Source organism: Prunus avium, chromosome 7, assembly GCF_965620075.1.
Source record: "Prunus avium chromosome 7, drPruAviu1.hap1.1, whole genome shotgun sequence".
Classification (NCBI taxonomy): domain Eukaryota; kingdom Viridiplantae; phylum Streptophyta; class Magnoliopsida; order Rosales; family Rosaceae; genus Prunus; species Prunus avium.
The window spans coordinates 31,542,886-31,566,371 of NC_142290.1; the positions used below are offsets into that span (position 1 = coordinate 31,542,886).

At 36.6% G+C, this 23,486-nt stretch overlaps 3 protein-coding genes across 3 annotated transcripts; 2 read left to right on the forward strand and 1 right to left on the reverse strand.

The window, feature by feature from the left end:
• The first annotated feature begins 9,156 nt into the window (after positions 1-9,156).
• On the forward strand, positions 9,157-12,423 carry LOC110766122 (patatin-like protein 2). The gene is made up of 6 exons (XM_021969385.2): positions 9,157-9,292; positions 10,324-10,505; positions 11,043-11,235; positions 11,512-11,673; positions 11,835-12,122; positions 12,208-12,423. The coding sequence occupies exons 1-6, from the start codon at positions 9,179-9,181 to the stop codon at positions 12,421-12,423; spliced, it is 1,155 nt and encodes a 384-aa protein (XP_021825077.1). The 5' UTR covers positions 9,157-9,178.
• Positions 12,424-14,347: 1,924 nt separating this feature from the next.
• On the forward strand, positions 14,348-16,348 carry LOC110766114 (patatin-like protein 2). The gene is made up of 6 exons (XM_021969376.2): positions 14,348-14,612; positions 14,722-14,903; positions 15,063-15,255; positions 15,340-15,501; positions 15,677-15,964; positions 16,074-16,348. The coding sequence occupies exons 1-6, from the start codon at positions 14,499-14,501 to the stop codon at positions 16,287-16,289; spliced, it is 1,155 nt and encodes a 384-aa protein (XP_021825068.2). The 5' UTR covers positions 14,348-14,498; the 3' UTR covers positions 16,290-16,348.
• Positions 16,349-17,861: 1,513 nt separating this feature from the next.
• LOC110766126 (peptidyl-prolyl cis-trans isomerase CYP40) lies at positions 17,862-22,145 on the reverse strand. Its single transcript, XM_021969389.2, has 10 exons — positions 21,692-22,145; positions 21,044-21,544; positions 20,824-20,911; positions 20,692-20,744; positions 19,329-19,433; positions 19,169-19,244; positions 18,687-18,724; positions 18,523-18,592; positions 18,340-18,449; positions 17,862-18,099 (listed from the first exon to the last, which is right to left on the reverse strand). Exons 1-8 carry the CDS (start codon positions 21,860-21,862, stop codon positions 18,539-18,541), a joined length of 1,086 nt encoding a protein of 361 aa, XP_021825081.1. The 5' UTR covers positions 21,863-22,145; the 3' UTR covers positions 17,862-18,099; positions 18,340-18,449; positions 18,523-18,538.
• Between the last annotated feature and the right edge of the window lie 1,341 nt (positions 22,146-23,486).

The following is a 23,486-nucleotide window of genomic DNA, read 5'->3' on the forward strand; positions in this document are numbered from 1 at the left end:
CCTTGTGTCTAAGTTCAAGAATTAGGCCCCGAGAATGCTTCAAAAGGGTAGCTGAACCTTAGGAAGCACCTTGGTTACCTTCACCAGCAAAACTATCAGTCGCTTACAGGTAGATTCTTAGCTTGGCATAAGAAGCTTGTGGCATGAGAGTAAAACCATCATGAGTTTAGCATAAACAGAGAGAGGGCTATGAATTCCTATGAGAAACAAGGGGTTTTAAGATAAGGGGGAATGGATTCTAAGAGGGTTCGTTGAAGAGAGAGAGAGATGGGGAATAATGGGTGTGTTAAGCAGTTTCCGGCAGCTTGATGAAAACTCTGTCAAGCTCTGAAACGCTTTAACAGAAGAGGAAAAGGGGAGGAGATGGAGGAATAGGGCTCGAAATTGCAGAGATTTCAAGGTGAGAGATGAAGCTTGCTCTCTGAATGTGTGTTGAGATTATGGGTAGGAAATGCCTCTTTTTATAGGCGCTGGAAGCTCCTTCTTCCTAAGAAACCCTAGATGGTTCCTCCCCAATCTACCAAATCTCTCCCTCCCTTTCTCTTCTCTTCCTTTGACTCATCCTATTTGGTGAAATTCTCTCTACCCAATCGCACAAAAACAGGGTTTGGGGAGCTCTAGGCTTTTCCCGCAGTTGTTTCAGTGGGGGACTCCCATTTTCAACCATCTTTCTTCCTTCTTTTCTCCCCTCTTCCATGGCTAGATCTGATGAGGGGAAAGAAATGGGTATGTACATTGGTTTGAAGGGTGCCTTGGCTCCTACGCGCGCTAATATCCCCTGGTTCTTTGCATGTTCCACCTTGGTGTTCGTTCTTAGCCCATGTGCTGTTGCTTCCCAACAGCTCACTGACATAATACTTTTGGCTTTCATCGTGGTTTACGTTTCCAGCTAAGTGTTGGAGACTATGGATGCTTTTTTGGCTGCTTGGGCTTTTGCTAAAGTGATTGGTTAGCCTACCAAGGGAATGGGCTTGAATGATGGGCTATTTTATTTATGGTGATGGGCTAATTTCCTAGGGTATTGGGCTCCCTTTTCCTCTTCTGCTAATTTCCTAGCCCATATATTTGGGCTCAAGAAACGGGCTTGAGTTTCGGGGCTCCCAAGCGGCCCAAAACTTTCGTTTCTTAGCTCATCAATGGGCCTCATGAAAGTTCGTTACCATCCATGCCACAACCCACTCAGCAAGCCCCGGACATTTGTGTGGCTTGGGCCCACTTAAGCTTGTAGCGTGGTTCGGTGTGAAATAATGATTTCCTGCTTGGCATGGCATGTCGATTGGCGTGCTTTAATTTTATCGTCTTTAAAAAGGGATATGATGCTTGACTGGATAATTAGCTTGGGCTCGTAGAGCCAGTGCATTTTATAGGCTATAGTGTGGCGGATTGCATATTTATTTGGCATGGCACGTGGTCGTGGCTCATGCAAGCGTGCATGACGAATTTCGCGTGCTCTGAACCAGGTCTTTTCTTAATATGGTGTCGCACTGGGCCGGGAATTTATTTGGACCAAACCCTGGATTTTTTGGGCCTCAACAGAAGTTAAAAGCCTCTTTGTTATGTTGTAAATGGGCTTTGGGTGTGTTTCTAAAGTCCATTTCATATAGGGTATTTTTATAATTTGGGTCTCTATATTGGGTATAATAGTGAATCTCCCAATAAAAAAAGGCATTGTAATCCAAATAAATTTTGGGTGAGGTGACCTTACCCCTAGAGGCGGACCTACAGAGGCGCAAGGAGGTGCAGTTGCACCTCCCCTTGTCGGAAATCCTATGAAAAGGTTGGATTATGCACCTCCGCTGGTCCCAAGGTTCTGCATCTGAGGTGTGTTGCAAGGGGTTTCAAAACGAGGAGGATGACTTGGGTTTTTTGGTTTTCAATTTTTTGCAGCACAAACGACGTCGTCTTTGTTATCCTCCAGCTCAAAAGGCGTTTAATGAAACAGGGAGTATTGATTGATGCAATTCTGACTTTCGGCAAATTACCACTTTAACCATCTTATTATCCTCCGCTCAAAAAACCTTTTAATTATCCCATAATCAATTAACCATGTGAGCAGATTAGGATTCCCTTCCATCTAGAAAACCCACAACCCAAAATCACTTCCCAAATCTCTCGAAGATTTCTTCAGTGCAAATTTAAGTGTTGATGGGTTAGTCTTGAAGATATATTTTATGAGGTAATATTTCTTGTGGCTTTTACAGGTTATTATTTCTCATTATTATTTCTCACTTTTATATTTTGGGATTGCTTATTCTGCTTAGATAAATAAGTACGTATATTTAATTACATTAAACAATTGATGTCTCAAAAAGCATACTCCTCACCGTTTAAAATTTTGGCTAGTGCCCACTATGTATTCAACTAAATGTCTCAAAGAGGTTTCCATGTTTTGTTTGTATTGTTATTTTTTTTCATCAATTATGAATGATATTAGTATTGTTTAAATTATAAGGATATTTAGTTTTTTTTTTTTTTAAATTTATTTTTATTTTATAGCTTTTAGCTTTTAAGCATTGCACATTCGCTGAACAATTCTTGGGTCCGCCACTGCTTACCTTATATCATCACATATTCTCTTTTGCTGACCAGATATGACCTAAAGGTGTTTCGCAAAGAAAAAAAAAAGGTATGACCTAAAGGTGCTATAATATTTTGGTGTAATCGTGATAGGTAAGATGATATTAGTGTAACATTAACCAGATATTATTACATGGGGTCGAAGAAAATATCTAACTTAAGTTGGAGATAATAGAAGATAATGCAATAGTTGCCGAATATGCGAAATTTTATAATGAGGATGTCGAATATATAAATAAGTGTAAGTTCGTTTTTGGGCCAAAACTCCCAAGATATCATGATGAGCAACCCAAAGTTTTCAGGGGCTTAAAACTGCAAAAGCTATCATATACGAAATGTCTGGACCAGCAGAAGGACGAAATGGAGTCATTGCTTTGTTATTTTGAAGCCCAACCCAACAGTTGGAGTTCATGCATGCATGAGCCTCAGAATGACTTGGAGGATTTAAAAGATTTTTATTGATTAGGAACTACGAAGTGTAAGTAGCTCATCACATGCATGAGGATGAGTTGAAAGTCCAACGAGCAAGCCAGTGGATGTTTTAATGTAAAGAAAAATTCAAGGTAAGCTGGAAACAAACAATGGATTGAAAAGTTGGAAGCGTGGAACACACTTACAAGTAAAATAATTGGTAACGGATATGATTAGATACATTCAATGATCATATTCGGTCAGTTTGAATTGTATAGGCCTTATGAAAATGAAAAACAAAACAAAAAATCGGTATTTTTCGCCCCCTTTTTCTTCAAATGCGATAAGAAAAAGAGCCAAACTCTTCTATTTCTCCATGCTCTTAGAACTAGAATGGATTTCGGGGGACTTCCATGAGAGTGGCACGATAATACTTGATTGTTACCCTCGATCCATGCATCTTGATTGTTATTGTGAATATTTTCTCCTTAATCGAACACATTAATATTGTGTTAATCTATTTATTTAGTTACAGTTAAATAACTAAACATTAAGTGATTTTTTTTTACAGGGATGATCTTTCAATGATGACCTAAAAAGTAAACAATTTGGATCATGTGATAGATCTGTAGTGAGTCAAGATGAGTGGTAAGCACCATAATAACTTTCTAATTTAGTTTGCGCTTGAATGCTACTGTATATACAATATTACCATTACTAGTCAGTCTAATATAAAAATATATATTACTAATGCGTTAAAACTAATATCTATATAGTAAGTCTAGTGTGACCCAATATGTACATATAATGAGTATTTAAGTTGGAATATATCAAATGGTTAATAGTAGAATCTTACTATTAGAGGTTCCACATAAACGAGAAAATATTGGGATGACTATATGAAATGATTATCTTAATTAATTATTGTTAATGTATGCATTTTGAGTATTTCTTTTGGTTTCCCTTGACAATTTTGTAATTGGATTTTTATTGTTTTTATCAAGCTCAAGTTTAGATTAAGAATAGCTTCTCTAGGTGTTCTTAACTAACAACTATCCTATGGAGGTTCAAGCAAATTGACAAAGGTATATTGTGCATTGCATTAAATTGATTTCATAAAATGATGACGAGTTATCTGTTTCTAGTATGACTAGTCATCCTTGCTCTGTAGGATTTCCAGCTGGATAACCAACTTTTTGTCCTATTCTCCATTCCCTCTCTGAGCTGCCATTGGACGATTCTAACCTAGGAATTTTGGTGGAAAAGCAAACCAATTCCTCATTTTGGAGCCGTCACTTTTGTAGGCAAGTTTTGGAAAGTTTCCTTGGAAACTATCGCTTCTTCCTCAAGAGCCACCTTCATATTTTTCATCTTTGAGTTTTCCAAATTGTTTCTTTTTGAAAACTGCATTTGAAAAATGAAAATCTGCATCTAGCTAATTAAAACACTCTCTCATTTATATCTACGTCAGATTCAAGACTAATTTCTTCAAGAGTATGGTTTCTTGAAGAAATTGGTCATTCTCTTTTGAATCCAAATTTTGGTTTCAATTTGAGTTAGAGCTTGCAAGCTAGTGCCATGGGATGAAAGAGCTGGAGAAGGAGCTGCCATTGCCATGAAGAACTTAGCTTGAAGCTTTGCTAAGTTGGAGAAGAAGATTGCACAAAGGAGGTATAGCTCATCTTCCTAAATAGATCTAGGTTTTTCTTGAGCTTGCTTGTGTTCCTTTGTAAGAATCTTTTTCTACTTAGTGGATTGCCTGGTTGGTTGATGACCCCCAGTTTTTCCTAATGGTGGGTTTCTAGGTGAACAAATTTCTGGTTTGCAAATCTGTATTTCTGGGTTCGTGTTCTTGCAGTTGACTAGTCATCTTTTTCTGCTGTCTGATGCTTACTTGATTATGATGCTTTCACACACTTTCACCATAGTTGTTGCTAGCACAGGGGATGCCTAGATTGACGGGTCCTTCTGAGTGCCTAGGTTGTCACTAGTAATTCTCTAGGCTTGTAGGTACATATTGATATGCTCTGTGTATATTCTTAGTTGTGATTATTCATGTCTGACAGTTGACTAGTCATAAGAGTATTGGTCAAGGTCTAAAGTGTGAAGTTTGTTGTGTTTTTGTTTGAGTGTCATTTAATTTACCCCTCGTCACCTAAGTGCCAATTTCAACTATTACTCTTAATGATACTATGAATCGATTAATATGTTTTTTAATCAACGGGGAGGGAAAATTCAAATATAGAACCTCTTCTAACATTAAGGCCCTGCTTGGTTCTTGGGAAAGGAGACTTGGGGATAGGAAATCAATTGCTTTCCCATGTTTGGTAAGTCCAGGCATGGAAAATCGTTGCTTGTCCCATGGAAAAGTAAGGGGGAAAGTGAACCATCCTCCCAATTTGGGTTTTGTTTTCCCTCCTCATGGCCAATATTAAATAAACATTTTTCATGATCATTTTGTCCTCATTAACAATTTAGAATTACAATATATCATTAAATGCATTCTTTTTTTATTTGATTTAATATGGGTATAATTGAAAATTTAGATTATTATAAATAAACCCAATCCTAGACATGTATTTATAAAAAAATCCACACACTATTTAAACATAGAAACACACCCAAAATCAACCCCAAAATCAACAATTGTATATTTTTTGGGTGTGTTTATAAATGGGTTTTGAGTGTGTGTAATGATGGGTTTTGGGTGTGTTTATAAAGTGTTTTGGGTGTTGGGTTTTTTTATAATTTTAGCCCCTATTTTGGGTGTTTTAGTGAAACTCCCTTGAAAATTTATACAAACTTTGTTTTCCATTCCTATTCAAAACAAACATGGGAAAGAAAATAAAGTGATATCTCCCAGTTACTTTCCCAGCATTACCAAACGTGGTAAAAGAATTTTCCATTTCCCATTCATTGGGAAATGATTTCCCATCAAATTCGTTCCATGAACCAAACATGGTCTAATTGGAAAGAGAGGTACCCCAACATAACTAATATAATGATAATTTTAATTTCTTTACGCAATACATATATGTATCTCTTTTAATATATATATACACACACAATAATACTAGAAATATTAGTAATATTGGTAGTTGAGTATGTTATTCGTTTCGTGCATCACTCCGTATCTTCACATTGACTAACTATCAAATGACAATAAGAGTATATTTATCCAAACTTGTTTAAATTTTAGTAATAAAATAATATCATGATATCACATATGGCTGATCGGTGCATATTTACATATCATTTTGTACCCTTCTAGCTTATGATTTGGTTATGTTTTTGAGTTAAACTTGTGCTTTTAATCCTTTTTGTGTTTATCTTTCAGTTCATTGAGCTTTAGGTAATAATGAGGGCTTTGGATAGTAAATGATGCAATCCATGCATGTTAGGGCCTAATTTGGATGAATGGATGAAGAGCTTAAAGACAAACTCAATTTTGGCTACAGTCCCCTGCCAGCCCAGTTTCGTAGGTCATATTGCAAGCTTTGTTTCAGCAACCTACATAGCTCGGATGAGGCCACATTCTTCATGAAAGTTGTTCCAATGGGTGTGTAATATAACATATCCAAACTTCAGCCCCATTGGATAAATATGGAGTCTGTTACCTAGCAAACACAGAGCCATGCTCAGGATGGATTTTATCAGCGCGCAAAATGAGTTAGCAATTTGTTTTGGCCTTAACTTCCTCCTCCGACCTTGGATTGGCCCAAATGATATATGGCTGGAAAGAAGACATTCTGAACTTCAAGTTTGAGTGCTTAAAGTCTTAATTTGCTTAAGGGAAGCCCAATTCGTAAGCCCTTGAAGTTGCTGGTCATGCTGACCTCAGGATGAGCTATTATTTCTGGTTGGAAGCTTGGTCATGGTGACATGAAGATGAGCTAGGGCTGCTGGTGGGATTTATTAGTGAAGTGCATCAACCATTTCAGATTTTATAATGGAAGTGTTGTATGCATTAGTGAAGTGCATCAACCATTTCAGATTTTATAAAACAAGTGTTGTATGCATTAGCCATACTTAATTCAGATTTTCAGCTTTCTTAGGCCTATATATAGTGAGGTTTCCCAAGCTTGTAAACACACCCCAAGGGGGGGAGCTCTCAAACACTTCTCTAGAGCTCCCTTCCCTTCTCTCCCTCAAATTCTCTTAGTTTCCCTTTGTAGTTCTCAATTGTTGTAATAAGATCATTCTATTAAATTTTCTTTGTACTAAATATCAAACACTTTTCCTTTCTCTTCTTCTAATTCTCTAAAGCTTTCAAACACATGTTCTTCCAAAATCCTCAAAGTTCTCAAACATCTCTCTACTTCCCTTCTCTTCCAAAAGTCTCCATGTCTCAAACACTTCACAAACACATTTCTCTTCCTTCCCTAAGTTCTCAAATTCTCCAAGTTCACAAACATCCTCCAAGTTCTCAAACACTCTCTTCCAAATTCCCCATGTCTTAAACACATTCCCTTCCAAAATCCTCAAAGCTCTCAAACACATGTTCTTCCAAAATTCTCTAAAGTTCCCAAACACTTTCTTCTCCCTCATCAAAGTTCTCAAACACTTCCTTTCTTCCTCAAAGTTCTCTTAGTTTCCTTAATGTTTTCTTAGTTGTAATTTATTTTTCTTTGTTATGTAAATTCTTTTCTTAAGTTTTCAAGTTGAATTAGTTTCCAAGTTTCAATTATGGTTTTTGTTCTTTTTCATTATGCTTATAAGTTAATATGCTAGTTTGAATGATTGATCACCATTTAGGCTTGCATGTTAGCTATCTTGATTTGAATTAAGAGTATACACCATGCTTTAATTCGAATTGAACTATGAATAGGAAGAGTATGTATGGACATTCGACAACAGGGATTAGATACATACTTGGTTGTTTAAAATGTTCTTCTATGCTTAATGGGTTCCTAATGCTTAATTTTAGGTTAGACAACAAATGATCAAATTAGGGAATTAGGAACACAAGGTTATGACCACACACCATGGCTTAATCATACTTTAGCTAGAATCAATCCATTAATCTAAATTGAACTTGGGAACTTATTTGCTTGAGTTACTTATTTCTTTCTTCCTTGTTTTATGTTCTTTGTTTTTGTTTCTATTTTGTGTAGGGAAACTAAATTGGATCATTCAATCACCAATCCCTGTGGAATCGACCTCGCACTTACATATGCTATACTACCAACGGTTCGTGCACTTGCGAGTATCACAAGTTGAGGATGCAGCTTAATCCATTTTGGTGGAGCTAAATCTACGCAACAATGGCTTGATAAATCTTAATTTTTAAATTAAATGAGATTCATAGTGATTTCAATCAACATTAATATTTGCACGTTGTCAACAAGATCTAGCTCAATGAAAAAGGGCTTTGATTTGCAGATCAGAAGTCTCAAGTTCGAATTCCCATAGCATCATAGTTGTGAGTGTGTGTGAAAAATCCTCATTCTATGTAGTTTAGACTATCGCTTATACTAAAAAAAATGTTTCGCACATGATTTTGCATAAGAGTTACAAGCTGAATGTGATCCAATTTAATTATCTTGTGATTATTAATCAGTATATGTAACACTCATTGTTTTAATTAGAGAAGAGATTCCATTATTATTTTTTTGCTGGAGAAAAGATTCCATTCTAGAACTTTCACAATCATGAACATGTTAATTGACCAAAAAAACAATGTTTAGCAGATATATATTAGTTTGCCCGATCAATATGAGGCTATGTTCTTCCATTAGTTATTAAGAAATTAATTTTATGAAGGATTAGGCATCTTTCCGAGAAACGAGATCGATGGTTTACCAGTATCTTTCAACAAATGGTATTAAAATACAAAACATATGCATGAAGCCCAATAATATTTTGAAGATGACTTGAAGTGATTAATCCAATAATATTACTAATGATGCTCCCAACAGATTAAACATGCACGGATTTTATTTTATTTTTAAATAATTAAATATTTATAAAAAATAACCCTACTTCGGCATCAACTTGTAGTAGTCGTTGAATAATCTTAATCATACAATTATTTAATTTAATCAGTAGCATAATTGATCTGGGCAGGCTTCACAAACAGCCTTCACAAATCTCAGTTATACTCATATATATAAGTGACCATATTGATGCACTGATTTACACAAAGAAATCTCAATTTAAACAAGGTTGATCTTTAATTTGAACCAGAACAATGTCGACTGGTTTGACAAAGAGAAGCATGGTGACAGTGCTAAGCATCGATGGAGGTGGCATTAGAGGCATAATTCCCAGCATCCTCTTAGCCTTTCTTGAATCCAAGCTTCAAGTATGTACTGCATTAATATACATTAATTTCATATATACTAAATGCACCATAGATATCATGTATATTAGTCCGGTTCTCTTGGACCCCTGTGGTCCAAGGAACTTGTGGTCACTCACTCTTGGATCTAATCTAAGGGTTCAGAAAAAACTAGTTAAAAATCAAGATATTAATTTAACTTAATCAAAAACTGAAATTTAAAAAATAAATAATAAAAGTTCCCTGTAACAAAAACACGTTCAGAGGAGAAAATCATGAACGTGTTCTTCCTCCCATCGCCGCCACAGCACCTCCGACTCCAGCATCGTAGACGACCCTCTGCATACATGATGTTACTCGAGCCACCCATAGTCAGTTGAATGCAAAGGCATAGTCTGATTTTTTATTTTTTTATTTTATTTTTTTGTGTGCAGACCTGAACAGTTTTCTAATTTGGCTCTTTCACTTTTTCGGTTTCTACAATTGGGTTTCCTCCTCTTTTATTGGTTAACATGATTTCCATGAATCTTATACCATCAAGAAGCGAATAACATGTGAACAGGACGTGGTCTTGGGTGGGCATCCTACAATTACATCATCTGAATTTTTTATTTTTTTTTACCAGACCTTCATTCATTTGTTTCTTTAATTCTAGTTTTCCCTTTGTTTATTACATATCGATCGCGTTAAATTGTGAGGGTATGGGTGAATTTGGATTTTCGTATGAGACGCCAGAGTCGGGGTTACTATGGCGGCGATGGCGTCGGAGTTGTTGCGGCGGCGATGGAAGGAAGAACGTGTTGTTTGAGTGAAGTGTTATTATTTCTTTTTTAACTTTTAGTTTTTGGTTAAGTTAAATTAATATCTTATGCAGTAAAAGTAAAATAAAACTTATTTTTAAATAGATTTTTATGAACCCTTAGATCTAATCTAAGGGTGGGTGACCACAAGTCTTTGGACCATAGGGGTCCAAGAGAACGGGACTGTCATATATATATATACTCAGCTTTCATTTTTACTTATAATTTTGGTTTTATGATCTGTACATGGAATAGGAATTGGATGGGCCAAATGCAAGAATTGCAGATTATTTCGACATAATTGCCGGAACAAGCACCGGAGGTCTTGTCACCACCATGCTTACAGCTCCCAACAAGGACAACCGACCCCTGTATGAAGCCAAGGACATCATCACCTTCTATCTAGATCACAGCCCTAAGATTTTCCCTCAAAATAGGTCAGTGATCCATAGCGGCTTATTAATACAGAGAAAAAGATTGTTTGGTATCGAGTACCAATCTATAGTACTTTCAATATTATGCGACAATATTGAGGGAAAAAAGAAAGTTCACAGCAATGAATGTACTATGTGTATATTACTATTAATTTAAATTAATTTACAGAACATTTATGCAGGTTATATATATAGAAAATTTGGAATAATATGTGAGTCTTTACTTTTTATTGATTAAATTGTATTTTATTTATATATTAGGAATATTATCAAGGAAAAAAAATTCAAAATTCAAAATTCGGAATTCAATTTTAAGGAAATAATGCATTAAATTTAGATTTTCAATGTATTTTCCTTATTTACCTTAAAGGGTAAAATCGACACAACGAAAAAGTAATAAATGTCAAAGGACCTACATCTAAAACCAAAAACACGAGGACTAGACCCAAAAACAGCTAATCATTTTGGACCTAGATCTAATCACCCCTTATATATATGTTAATTTATTAGATCTAAGGTTAATTTTTTTGGAACATGCAGTGCAAATAACTTCTTGACATCAATAACAAGTATGGTTCGAGCGATCATAGGGCCTAAGTATGATGGGAAGTACTTGCGCACAGTGATAAATGGGCTGCTTAGTGATCTCACTCTCAAGCAGACTCTCACGACTGTGATTATTCCAACTTTTGATATCAAGTACCTCCAGCCTGTGATCTTCTCAACCACCGACGTAAGATAACACTAATGACATGTTTAATTACTCGGAATAGGGAAAGTAATGAAATATAATTGAATTAACTACCCCTTCTTAGTCGATCCAAATTCTAGTTTTAAGGATATCAAATTACTTATTTCAGAGTGGAACTCACATATTTTTTTAATTGCTTATATGTTAGTAAACGTGGAAGAAGACATTATTTGAAATAATTCCTTTTACTCTTTTGTATACAATTTAAATAATTATAATGTGTAGGTATTCTAAGAAGGTTGTGAATTTATGGTACAGGCAAAAGAAAGTGCTCTGAAAAATGCTAAGCTTTCGGATATCTGCATAAGTACCTCTGCTGCTCCTACTTATCTCCCCGCACACTACTTCGAGGTCAATGACAGCGAGGGAAAGACCCAAACTTTTGATCTCATCGATGGTGGGGTTGCTGCAAACAATCCTGTAAGTAGTTAGGAATGTTCTCTTACCAGATATCTAACATGCTTTAATCTAATTAATAAATTGTTATATAACATTACATATCAGACTGTTCGGCAAAAGCAACAAATGTAACGTGGCATAGCACTTGGGAATTAATTAATTTAATCTACAACCATTTACAGACAATGCTGGCCTTAAGCCACATATACAGAGAGACGTTGAAGCACAATTCAGAGCCGATAGATGCGACGAGGTTGCTAGTGCTGTCGTTGGGCACAGGTGCAGCCAAGTTTGAAGAGAAGTACAATGCAACCACGGCATCCAAATGGGGTTTGATCAATTGGGTTTTTGACAATGGGAGCACGCCATTGGTAGACATTTTTGGTGATGCAAGTTCTGATATGGTTGACATTCATGTGTCCACCCTCTTCCAATCCGTCCACGCCAAGGACAACTACCTACGTATTCAGGTACATTATTTAATGCGATATATATCAGTAAATGTGGTCTAAATAACAACATTATATATAATACTTAATGTTGTAAAAATTGTAGGATGACTTGTTGAGCGGTGAGGAGGCAACCGTGGATATAGCAACGGATAAGAATCTAAAGAGACTTTTGGAAATTGGAAAGTCGTTGTTGAAGAAGCCGGTGTCCCGGGTGCATTTGGATACTGGTAGGTATGAGAAATCTGAGGGAGAGGTTACTTATGAAGAAGCACTGATTGATTTTGCCAAAAGGCTCTCGGATGAGAAGAAGCACAATTGAACAATAAATTGCAATATCTTAATTTTTATTTTATTTTTTCTGTCATGTTCATTAATTTAGTTGTGAATCATAATTGAAAAATAAAAGAATAATTACTAATATATATATATATATATATATTTTAAAATTCTAAGATTGCATTCATAATACTAGTATTAAGCCGGATGTAAGATTTACCAAAGTCCATGTTGATCAATAAGATTGGAGTTTCTACATCGAATCTGCAAATGATTTTAAGCCTGATGCTTGTCCCGTTCTAAGCACCCAACTCCACACAAATAGATAAGGGCATTATAATTCATTAAATTTTGGGTAAGTGATCTTACCCATATCATAGATTCCTTTTGTCTATTAAAAGTATGGAGTCAGTGGAGTAATATTTCGATGTGACGGTCACATTATTGGGTCACACTATAGGGTATAAAATGACGTTGATGTTAATATTGACCAAAAACAGTGATTGCTACATTTCTCCTTTGAACTTTCTACATATAGAAAATAGTGTGATATAGGTAGACCCTTATAATTCTTCACTTAATTATGGTCAAATCATTCTTGTTTAGCCTAAGAAAGCTAAGATCATTCTTACCTTTATACTAGTGAAGCCAAACTATGGTACTTGTTCATGTAGGAGAAGTTCTAGTTTGGGCTTTAAAGTTCTAGTTTGCCAAATGGTCATATAAGCAAGTGTGTTATATCTCCCAATAGACCATGATGATGAACAACCCAAAGTTTTCAGGGGCTTAAACTTGCAAAGCTGATATCTGGAATATCTGGATCAGCCACAGGAGCAAATGCACATCACTCTGTGCATGAAGGATTTAAAAGATTTTTATTGATTATGAACTCACAAAAGCAGCTCATCACAGAAATAAAATAAAATAAAACAGACTAGTAAGTAAGTAACATGCATGAAGATGAGGTCAAAGTCCAACTGGATTGGATGTCATTCTTTTTTTTTTTTTTACTATGGCAAGTTGGCAACAAACAAACGGATTGAAAATTTCGAAGAGTAAAAACAATTCGTCACGGATATGAATATGATTAGGTAAAGAGTAAATTCATAAAATTCTCCAGTCCAATAAAAGAAAACAAAAAAGCCCTATAAAAAACTCCAAGCTGCATATACTTTAAAAAGGTTTTCTGATATCTTATCGTTTTTTATGGTCCTTCCTTACCAACCATGGATGACCATCCAATCCAATTATTCCAATGGGTCAACTTGACTGCCATAATAATGTGGTTTGTACGTGACTATCTGTCTTCACATTGACTATCAAATGACAATAAGAAGAGTATAGTTATCCAAACTTGTTTTGAGCTTTAGTTATGAATAATGAAATGATATCATGATATCACATGGCTAAATAAATCTTAATTTTTTAAAATAAATGAGATTCTTAGTGATTTAAATAAACATTAACATTTCTCGCATTATTGAGTACGAAGATTACAAGTTGAATGCCATCGAGAATTCAATTATAATTCATGAGTCGAAAAACTTCACTTGAATTATAAACTCGTGAGGCACGAAGATGAGTGATTAATTATAAACATAAGAAGATGACCATGTTAATTAATTGACCAAAAAATTGTTAACCGTATAGGTTGCCCCATCTTTATGAGGCTATGGTCTTCAATTATTCATTAAGAAACTAACTTTATGAATTCAATTGCAATGGATTAGGCAGCTTTCAACAAAAGCTTCAACTTGCATGGAAAATATTTTTAATAAATAATAAATAAACAGAAAAACGAAGACTTTACCATCAACTTGTAGTAGTGGATCAACAATATAATCATATCTACAGACGGAGACAGCCAATATTATGCGAGAGAGTAGGTTTCAAGGAAGCTTGCATATCATTAAATAATTAAGATCTAAATCGCCATGCAGCTAAATGAAGAGCATTATATAATTTTATCTAGAAGGCTTAGCCGCCTGGCTATATATCAGTTGAACCATTTCTTGGGCTCTTTGCTATCAAGAACATAATTGATCTTCACACAGATACTGATTTTATAAAAGAGAGATTTCGATTTAAACAAGGTTGTCTTTAATTTGAATCCGAAAAATGTCGACGGACTTGGTAAAGAGAAAGATGGTGACAGTGTTGAGCATTGATGGAGGTGGCATTAGAGGCATAATTCCCAGCACCATCCTGGCCTTTCTTGAATCCAAGCTTCAGGTACGTACTACATTACATAAATTTTTTCTATATATATGTATAGCCTTCACTTCCATCATTTATATTTGCTTGAATGATAATTTAGTGGTATGATTTGTACATGGTATAGCAATTGGATGGCCCCGATGCAAGAATTGCAGATTATTTCGACATAATTGCCGGAACAAGCACCGGAGGTCTTGTCACCACCATGCTTACAGCTCCCAACAAGGACAACCGACCCATGTATGAAGCCAAGGACATCAATAAATTCTATCTAGACCAGAGTCCTAAGATTTTTCCTCAGAGCAGGTCAGTGCTCTATAACATAACAACAACTAATCAAATCAAGGGGAAAAAATTGGTTGGTACGCACCGAGTATCAATTCCCAGAGATACTGTAGATTAGTTAACCGGTATGCTTAAAGGAATTTACAAGTTCTAAAGGTTAAGTTGACTTGGAATTTGCAGTGGAAATAACTTATTGAGATCAATAAAAAGTATGGTTGACGAGGTAAAGGGGCCAAAATATGATGGGAAGTACCTGCGCACATTGACTCATGGGCTGCTTGGTGAGCTCACTCTAAAACAGACTCTAACCAATGTGGTTATACCAGCTTTTGATATCAAGTACCTTCAGCCTGTGGTCTTCTCAACCATTGATGTAAGACAACAAGCCATAGTTTTTTTTTTTCACTCTTCAAATATTTTGGGAATTTTTGGTAATTGACTTAAATTTATGTTACAGGCAAAAGAAAGTAGTTTGAAGAATGCCAAGCTTTCGGACGTCTGCGTCAGTACCTCTGCAGCTCCCACTTTTCTCCCGGCACACTACTTCGAGGTCAAGGATGACGTGGGAAGGACTCGCACTTTTAATCTTGTTGATGGTGGGGTTGCCGCTAACAATCCTGTAAGTAGTTTGGTAATGTTCACTTACCAGATAATATCTAACATATTATGTTTATTCAGCATACCGATATAGGAACATAACATACCAAATTGTCTGAGAAAAGGGCGTAAAATGTCTTTTGTGTCCAATAAAATGCACTAAGGAATTAATTAATTTAATCTACAACCATGTACAGACAATGATGGCCATAAGCCACATAAACAGAGAGATGTTGAAGCACAACTCAGATCCGATTGATGCGACGAGGTTGCAGGTGCTATCATTGGGCACAGGTGCAGCCAAGCTTGAAGAGAAGTACAGTGCAGCCATAGCCTCCAAATGGGGTTTGATCAATTGGCTGTTTCACAATGGGAGCACACCTTTGGTAGACATGTTTGCCGATGCAAGTTCTGATATGGTTGACTTTCATGTGTCCACCCTCTTCCAATGCCTCCAGGCCAACGACAACTATCTACGTATTCAGGTATGATTCTAGACCGAGCACAACTACATAATCAGTAAATATGGCACAAATAACAACATTTTGTTGACGCATGATGCTAAATAGTTTTCTAATGATGTGAAAATTGCAGGATGACTCGTTGACCGGCGACGAAGCGTCGCTTGATATTGCAACAGAGAAGAATCTAAGGAGGCTTGTGGAGATTGGAAATGCACTGTTGAAGAAGCCAGTGTCACGGGTGCAATTGGATACTGGAAAGTATGAGCAATGTGTAGGAGAGGGCACCTATGAAGATGCTCTGATCAAGTTTGCTAAAACGATCTCAGAGGGAAGGAAGCTCAGATAAAATAAAACAATAGATTGCTTGAAATGTCTTCATTAATTTTGTTATTTTCTCTGTCATGATCCTCAATCCAAAAATAAAGAATTACTACCCAGATGGGTTTCATTTCCTGCTTGGCTTATTATGTTTTTTTTTTTTATCAAACGATTTTTGAAGAGGATTAATTCAAACTCAGTACCTCGATGAAGGAAGAAATGCCAACTGCTGCTTAAGCTACAAACCCCTCACCATTCCTAGTTGGCTTTGTATCTCATATTTGGTTAATGATATAAAAACATGAGAACAATTCTAAGCCAAAAGGGATTTTTGATATATAACAGACGACAAGAGATTCATTTTAAGCACATAGTGCCGCACACTTTCCACCCAAAACTAATATGTAGGACATTACTTCACCTAAAGACCCGTTAACAACAAAGCATACCTTGGAATATCAATTTTGAATCTGCCAGTAAGGCATCTGTAATATTAAAACGAGGATTGATTGGAATTTCCGCCAAACATAAACATTCACAACTTAAATAAAGCAGAAGAAACAACCTAACAAAGTACAAAACATGGAAATTGCTGCTATATAAGCAGATAATGAAGGCAAATGGAGCAAATTAGGCAGAATTTCCCAAAACTTGTCAAGTGCAAAGAGCAAATGGAGTTGCACGATGAACTACAAGAGCAAAGCTACTCGCACAAATCACGAGAGTGGGATGAAAGCCGTCACAAAGCATTGGGGTCTAAGATGGCGGAACTGCTTAAGACCAAGGAAGAACTCAAAAAAGCTAAAGAGAGCACCATGCAGGCATGGATAAACTCCAGGCCTCTCATTGACGAGCTCGAAATGGTGAAGTCTGGCCTTGCAAGTGCTGAAAACCAATGTACTACACCCAATATCATCTCAGACCTTGAATCACAGCTTGAGACGACCAGCATACGCATCAGATCCAAAAGGGAAGAAGAACACAAGGCCACAAAGATGATCGATGAAATAAATCAGGCTTCGGATCAAATGTGCCAAGAGATTGAAAAGTTTAAGCGGGATACAGATGAAGAACGACAAGCAAAACCACGATTGAAACAAGCCTTGCATCTGAGGAGACAGACTCTGCAGACACTGCAACTTGGACTTCGAGCTGTACAAATAGAAAAAGAAGCTCTTGGTGCATCGGCAGCAGAAGCACTTCAATACATAAACTGTTCAGAAATGGAGAAAACCACCATCCACCTCACTCTGGAAGACTACCATGCCTTGACAAAAAGAGCAGAAGATGAAAATTCTCTTTCAGAGTGGCGTGTTTCAGTTGCATTAGAACAGAAGCTTGCAACTGAGACAAGCCGAAACAAAGCTTTGGCAAAATTGAACAGACTCTACTCTCAGAAAAGATCAAGAGGAAGGGAAATTAAAGAAGAAATTATAAGTGGAGATGGACACAATGGAGATCCCAGAATCAGGACGGGAGACCAAGTGGACACCAGACAGAATATGCTCCCCCAAGCTCGGAACAAAGCAATAGCCAAGCCAAATCAGCAGAAACCACAGAAACAGAGATCGAGAAGCAATAACAATAAGAAGTGGTCAGCTAAAAGAAAACCATCTGTATTGCAACAAATAAGACATTTTTTTGTAAGAAAGATAAAAAGGCTGTTTGGATAATTTCATACAAATTCAGAGAGTAGCTAGCCAGTGTTGAACAGCAATAAAGTGGTACATGCTAGTCTAACAAAAGGTGAATGCACTCGGAACAAAATTTGATTGAAGCTAGAGTATTCTGAGTTTTCCTCAAGTATTGTGCTAGTTGTGTTGCTTTTCCTACAAAGCCTGAAACAAGAACAAACTTGATTAAAAGCCAAGCAAAGATATCAACCTATTTCAAAATTGGTTTTGATCTGAGTGTCTCGACTATAAACATCAACAAATGATCAGATAGATATAATCACAAAGAAAGTGAATAATCTTCCAGAAGGAAAAACGTATCCTATCTTGAATTTGACAAACATTAAGGGTTGCATACAAGAGTCTGACCATTTACGGTATGACAAAGGGTTAAAAGATTGATACCTGATATTTCCTAAGGCCAATTAAGACTGCAGACAGAATCGCTTTAACCAGTTGGCTATGACTTAGCAAGTGCCAAAGGGATCCAAAATCATCCATACTATATGCAGCCTCTACATAGCACGAACAAAAAGTCAGTCCAAAACATGGATAATAGCAAAGCAATATTGATATTTTAAAACTTACCATGTGACTGCCTTCATCAGTGAAACATTCTAGAATATGATTTCTTTTCTTGCTCAGACCTATCAGCAACCTGTGAAAATGTTTAACTCTCAAATCTCTGAAAGGATATAAAACAAGCATCCACTGTTTGGCAAGAAAATCTTATACGCATAAAGCTCACTAACCTTCCTTTTAGCAACCAGAAGCTCTTTCTTAATTCCTCCTGAAAAATAGAAAGCATGATCAAAGGTCAGGAATCTATCATTTGATAGTCTGATGTCTCTAGTTGGTCATCAACTCTCAAAACATAGAGGTTTAATTATTCACAGAACCTAGTTATAACTTATAAGAGTTAATATTCAAAATCCAAACACTGTCAAGTTCATGTCCATGTGAGGTTTCCACATGACATCCCACTAAATCTGGTTTGCTGTTGGGAAAAAAATGTGTCACTTATACTTAACAAAAATTCTCAAAAAACACATAAAGGATTTGAAGGATGGGCATAATAATCCTGTAACTGCTCTCTGATCTCAGAAATCCCCTTGGACACTGTCTACAATTTCTCACAAAGACCAACTCTTACAATTCCAAGAAATAAAAAGCTATTTTACAAATGATCCTCTTTTTCTATATTAAGTTATGTAAATTATCTCACACTACTGACCATCATTTGGTTCCAATTCCAGGGCCTTCTTGAAGCTTTCGACTCCAGAGTCGATGTCATTAAGTGCCATATAGGCCTGCAGCCAGCAAGATGCATAGAAGTAAGATGAGAAACAGCAGCCAGCAACTATTATGCAGACTTGCCAATTAAAGATTAATACCTGGCCTTGGCGAAACAAAGCCTTCACATTGGCTTCCCAATCACGCAATGCGAAGTCTGAGTCCAACAATGCTCCATCTAGGTCTCCTAATTTCAGTCTACAAGCCTGAACAGAAAACCCACTTCTTAATCAATCAGATAATAGGAAATGCCTTTCTTTTTAGTTGATACCAGTAAAAACAAAGTACAAGAAACAATACACAATACTTCTGAGCACAATCAAGTTAGCATTCAGAAAAGTATTAACGCTGAAGAAAACCAAGCCTATCTATCATATTCATAGTTAAGCTATCTTCTAAGTATCACTCATCATCACAGACTCTTCACATTAACACAAGGGTGAACTTTAAAGATTGCCATTATTTTCCATCACTTGATGTATTCGAGCGTCATTAGGGAACATGTAACCAGCACAAGTGCTTTTCGTGTTTCATAAATCAAGAGCCATAAAGTACTCACATTAAGTTATGGCTTTCATTTCATTAGGATCATCAGAAATCATGCCCTATATGGATAAATTGGATAATTGAGCACTAAATTTTGTATGGAGTTCACATGACACCGCGTCAAGGCAGAATCACCATTCTAATAAAAAAGAATTGGGGGGCCTACACAGCCAGCTTTGCATGTACTCAATATGCAGTCCTATAACTGGACAAAAGACACCTAAATCATAACAAATTCTTCAAAATTGAAAGTCATAGTTGATGGAAACACACAACGTCCAGCTTGGGTCCTTCATGGGACCCAACAGCTATAGACTTCCTAGTTAGAAGAGTAAATGAGAGACTCACTCAGAATGACTGCACACCGTGCACATCCCAAAGACTTCTTACCAACTGCAGAGAAGCTAAATGACACTAAAAAGGAGAGAATCAATGATTCCAACATTGACAGATGCGTAGTGGCATAGCTGGAAGTTGCAAGACTAGTAGCAGTACTGAAGATAGAAATAGAATGTATAGGTAAAATTTAAATTGATTTTCTTGAAAATGATGCAGGAATAAGAAATATGGATGGTCAATAATCACAACCAAAAAAATATATGATTGTTCAATGCGAAGATATCCATAAACAACAAGGTCAAGGAGGGGAGGGAAACTCAGAAGCATTAGTTTTTAGTCCATCAGGCTACTGAATATATGATTAACTTACTGTTACACAAGTTCCATGTCAATAATTATCATTCATAAATGAGAAATTTCTGAATAAAGATAGTTCAGCAAATTGGCATTACAGTCCTTAACTAAAGATCTTGGTTTACTTATCAAAAGATATCACTTTTGTTTTCATTTCAAGAAGATTTCCTAGAGATTTCATCTAACATCCAGTGATTTTATCATTTGACAAATGAAAATTCTTACTGAGCTATTAGTAAATATCTGAGACTTTGTCTTCCGCAAAGAGGAGCTTGTCTCTGTAAAATCACAAAACATAAAGTCATCAAATGATGAAAGCAAGTAGTGACACTCTATCGCGCAAAGCAAATGGTTCACCTTCATCGATATCTTCCAGCTCCCAGCATACATCCAAGTAGCGCAAAGCCTTGCGATACTTTCTGAGGGCCATCTTAAAGTCTTGTTTCTGTACGTAAAAGTAAACAAATAGCAAGAACAAGAACAAAGGTCATACAATAGTAGTAAATGAAAAGTGCAGCATACTTAGGAAAAGACATGTTTTACCATAGTTGTGAAATGAAATGAGATACCTCATTACCTTGAACTGCTCATTTCCAAGGGCCTTAATAGAGTCCACGGCCATGACCCACCAAGAAATTGCCTCTGGTTTTGCATCAAGGTCAGCAGGCCAATCAGGATAGACATCACCATCTTTGAAGATGTTACACAGCCCATCATCTGCACCCTCCGGAAGTTGCCCACAATCCGCAATAACAACTTGTTGGGTAGGAAAGTGATCGTCTATAGTGGACACATGCTCAATGGAACGAACCACACCCATGCCTTTGATCACCCTCCCAAACACAACATGCTTACCATCAAGATGACAAGTCCGAGTGGTGGTGATAAAAAACTGAGAGCCATTGGTGTCAGGGCCTAAATTGGCCATGGACAACATTCCTTTTCTCTCATGCTTTACATCAAAGTTTTCATCTTCAAACTTCAAACCGTAAATGGACTCTCCTCCTTTGCCATTTTCAGCCGAAATGTCCCCACCTTGTATCATAAAACCTTTGATAATGCGGTGGAAACAACCACCCTGTAACCCAATGTAATGTAAAATCACAAATTCTAGTACATGCACAAAGAAATCAAATAAAAAACCCACAACCCAAAAACAAAAAAGATTGAAACTTTAACAAGAGAGAGAGAGAGAGAGAGAGAGAGAGAGAGAGAGAGGGAGGACCTTGTAGTGAAGAGGAACATTGGTGTTAGGGCCAATACCCATCTCACCAGTACAAAGAGCTCTGAAATTCTCAGCTGTTCTGGGCACAATGTCATTGTAGAGCTCCACTACTATTCTTCCTTCAAGCTCTCCTCCAATGGTTATGTCCAAGTAGCACCTTGGCCTCACCATTTGTGTATGAGCAGTGTACAACTCAGAAGAAAAATAAAAAATTGGAAAAGAGAAAAAGAAAACCCTAATCCCGCTTTATAAATTTTGAACTGGTCCGAGCTCGCCGCGACTCGCTGACTCAGCAACTCAGTAACTCAGTGAGAACACTGACCAGGTCCTCTTCACAGTCCAGTCACGGTCTACCTAACTGTCTGGCTGGGCTCTACTCTACAGTAGCCATGCCGTAATGTCTCTATCTCGTTGAGTCATGAGCGGCTAGTGCTAAAGTGCGCGGCGTGCGCTTTGGTTTGTCTCTATATGTTGGGGGTTTTGGTAGAGTGTTGCGGAGGTGTACGTGGTGCTAAGATATGGAGGGACACTGACTCCCAGGCCAGGGTAAATTTTGGTTTGCAGGAGAGAGAGAGGTCAGAGTACAACTTTACAAGGGTATTCTTGGAAAGTAGCGAGATTTGACTGATGGGACCGGGTGGAGTGGACAAGGAAAATATTTGAGTGTACCCGATTGTATATAATTATGAATTTTCGTATCGACCATGACTAATCATGTAATGGGCAAATAGTCACCTAATCTCCTATCCTAAGTCACATTCATAGCCAAAAACAATAGCTACAAACGAACCAAGTCGATTAGTGTCACTTCAGCGTCTTCAAGTTGTTGGTTTTTTCATCCGGAGAGTGTCCCCCGCCAGTGAGATTTATAATCAAAAATGAGAAAATTGCAAACTAGAACGATTTGATTCGGTTTAGAATGGTTTAACTTTAATTTTGATAAAAAACCAAACCAGATCGCCCGGTTTAATTTGGATCGTCAATTAGGCTTTTTTTTCTTCTATTTTTGGCGCCTAGGCCTAGTTTTACATCGCTAACATGTTACTATGATACGGCAAATTAATAATTCACACATGATCATTTTTAGTGAGATTCATATCATTTTAATTTGAGATGTTGTAAAATCAACATACATACATCATTCATGTACTGACCAACAATAACTATATGTCTTTATCAGTCCCCTTCTATTGAGGGTCTCATCAAATAATTTTATTTGAGAGACGCCCTTCAAGATACCATACAAATTTATTTTCAATGATCCAAACCATTCATTTTTTAGGTCTTTATTCATAGATCATCCTTGCTAAAAAATTGTGAGAACCTGAAAAAATAAAAAATAAAAAATATATAATTATTCATACTACATATTAATTATTTATTAATATGAATTTTTCCTATTTAAATATTTATTGTGAAGATTTATATGTTATTAAATCTTGAGTCTAGTATGAGATTATCCCTTTAGTTGAAAGATGACACCATTCTTGTTATCCATGTGTAGAGACTTAGAATTGGTTTTAATCAAACCATCATCCTCCCATTCTTCCCCCTTTCCCTCTTACTTTCTCTTCAAAAAATATGATTTTTATCCTAAATTGGGATGAGTTGTTCATCTATTGGAGTTGAGTCACCTAGTCTAAAGTTTGTGAGTCACCTAGCCTAAGATTCTTTCTTATTCTCTTCCTCCCCATTCATTGTATCAACACTCTTCTAACTTGATGACTCACATTATTCCCTTCCTCTTATTTTATCTTTTGGTGGTGGTGTTGTGATATCATTGGGCAAAGGGGAT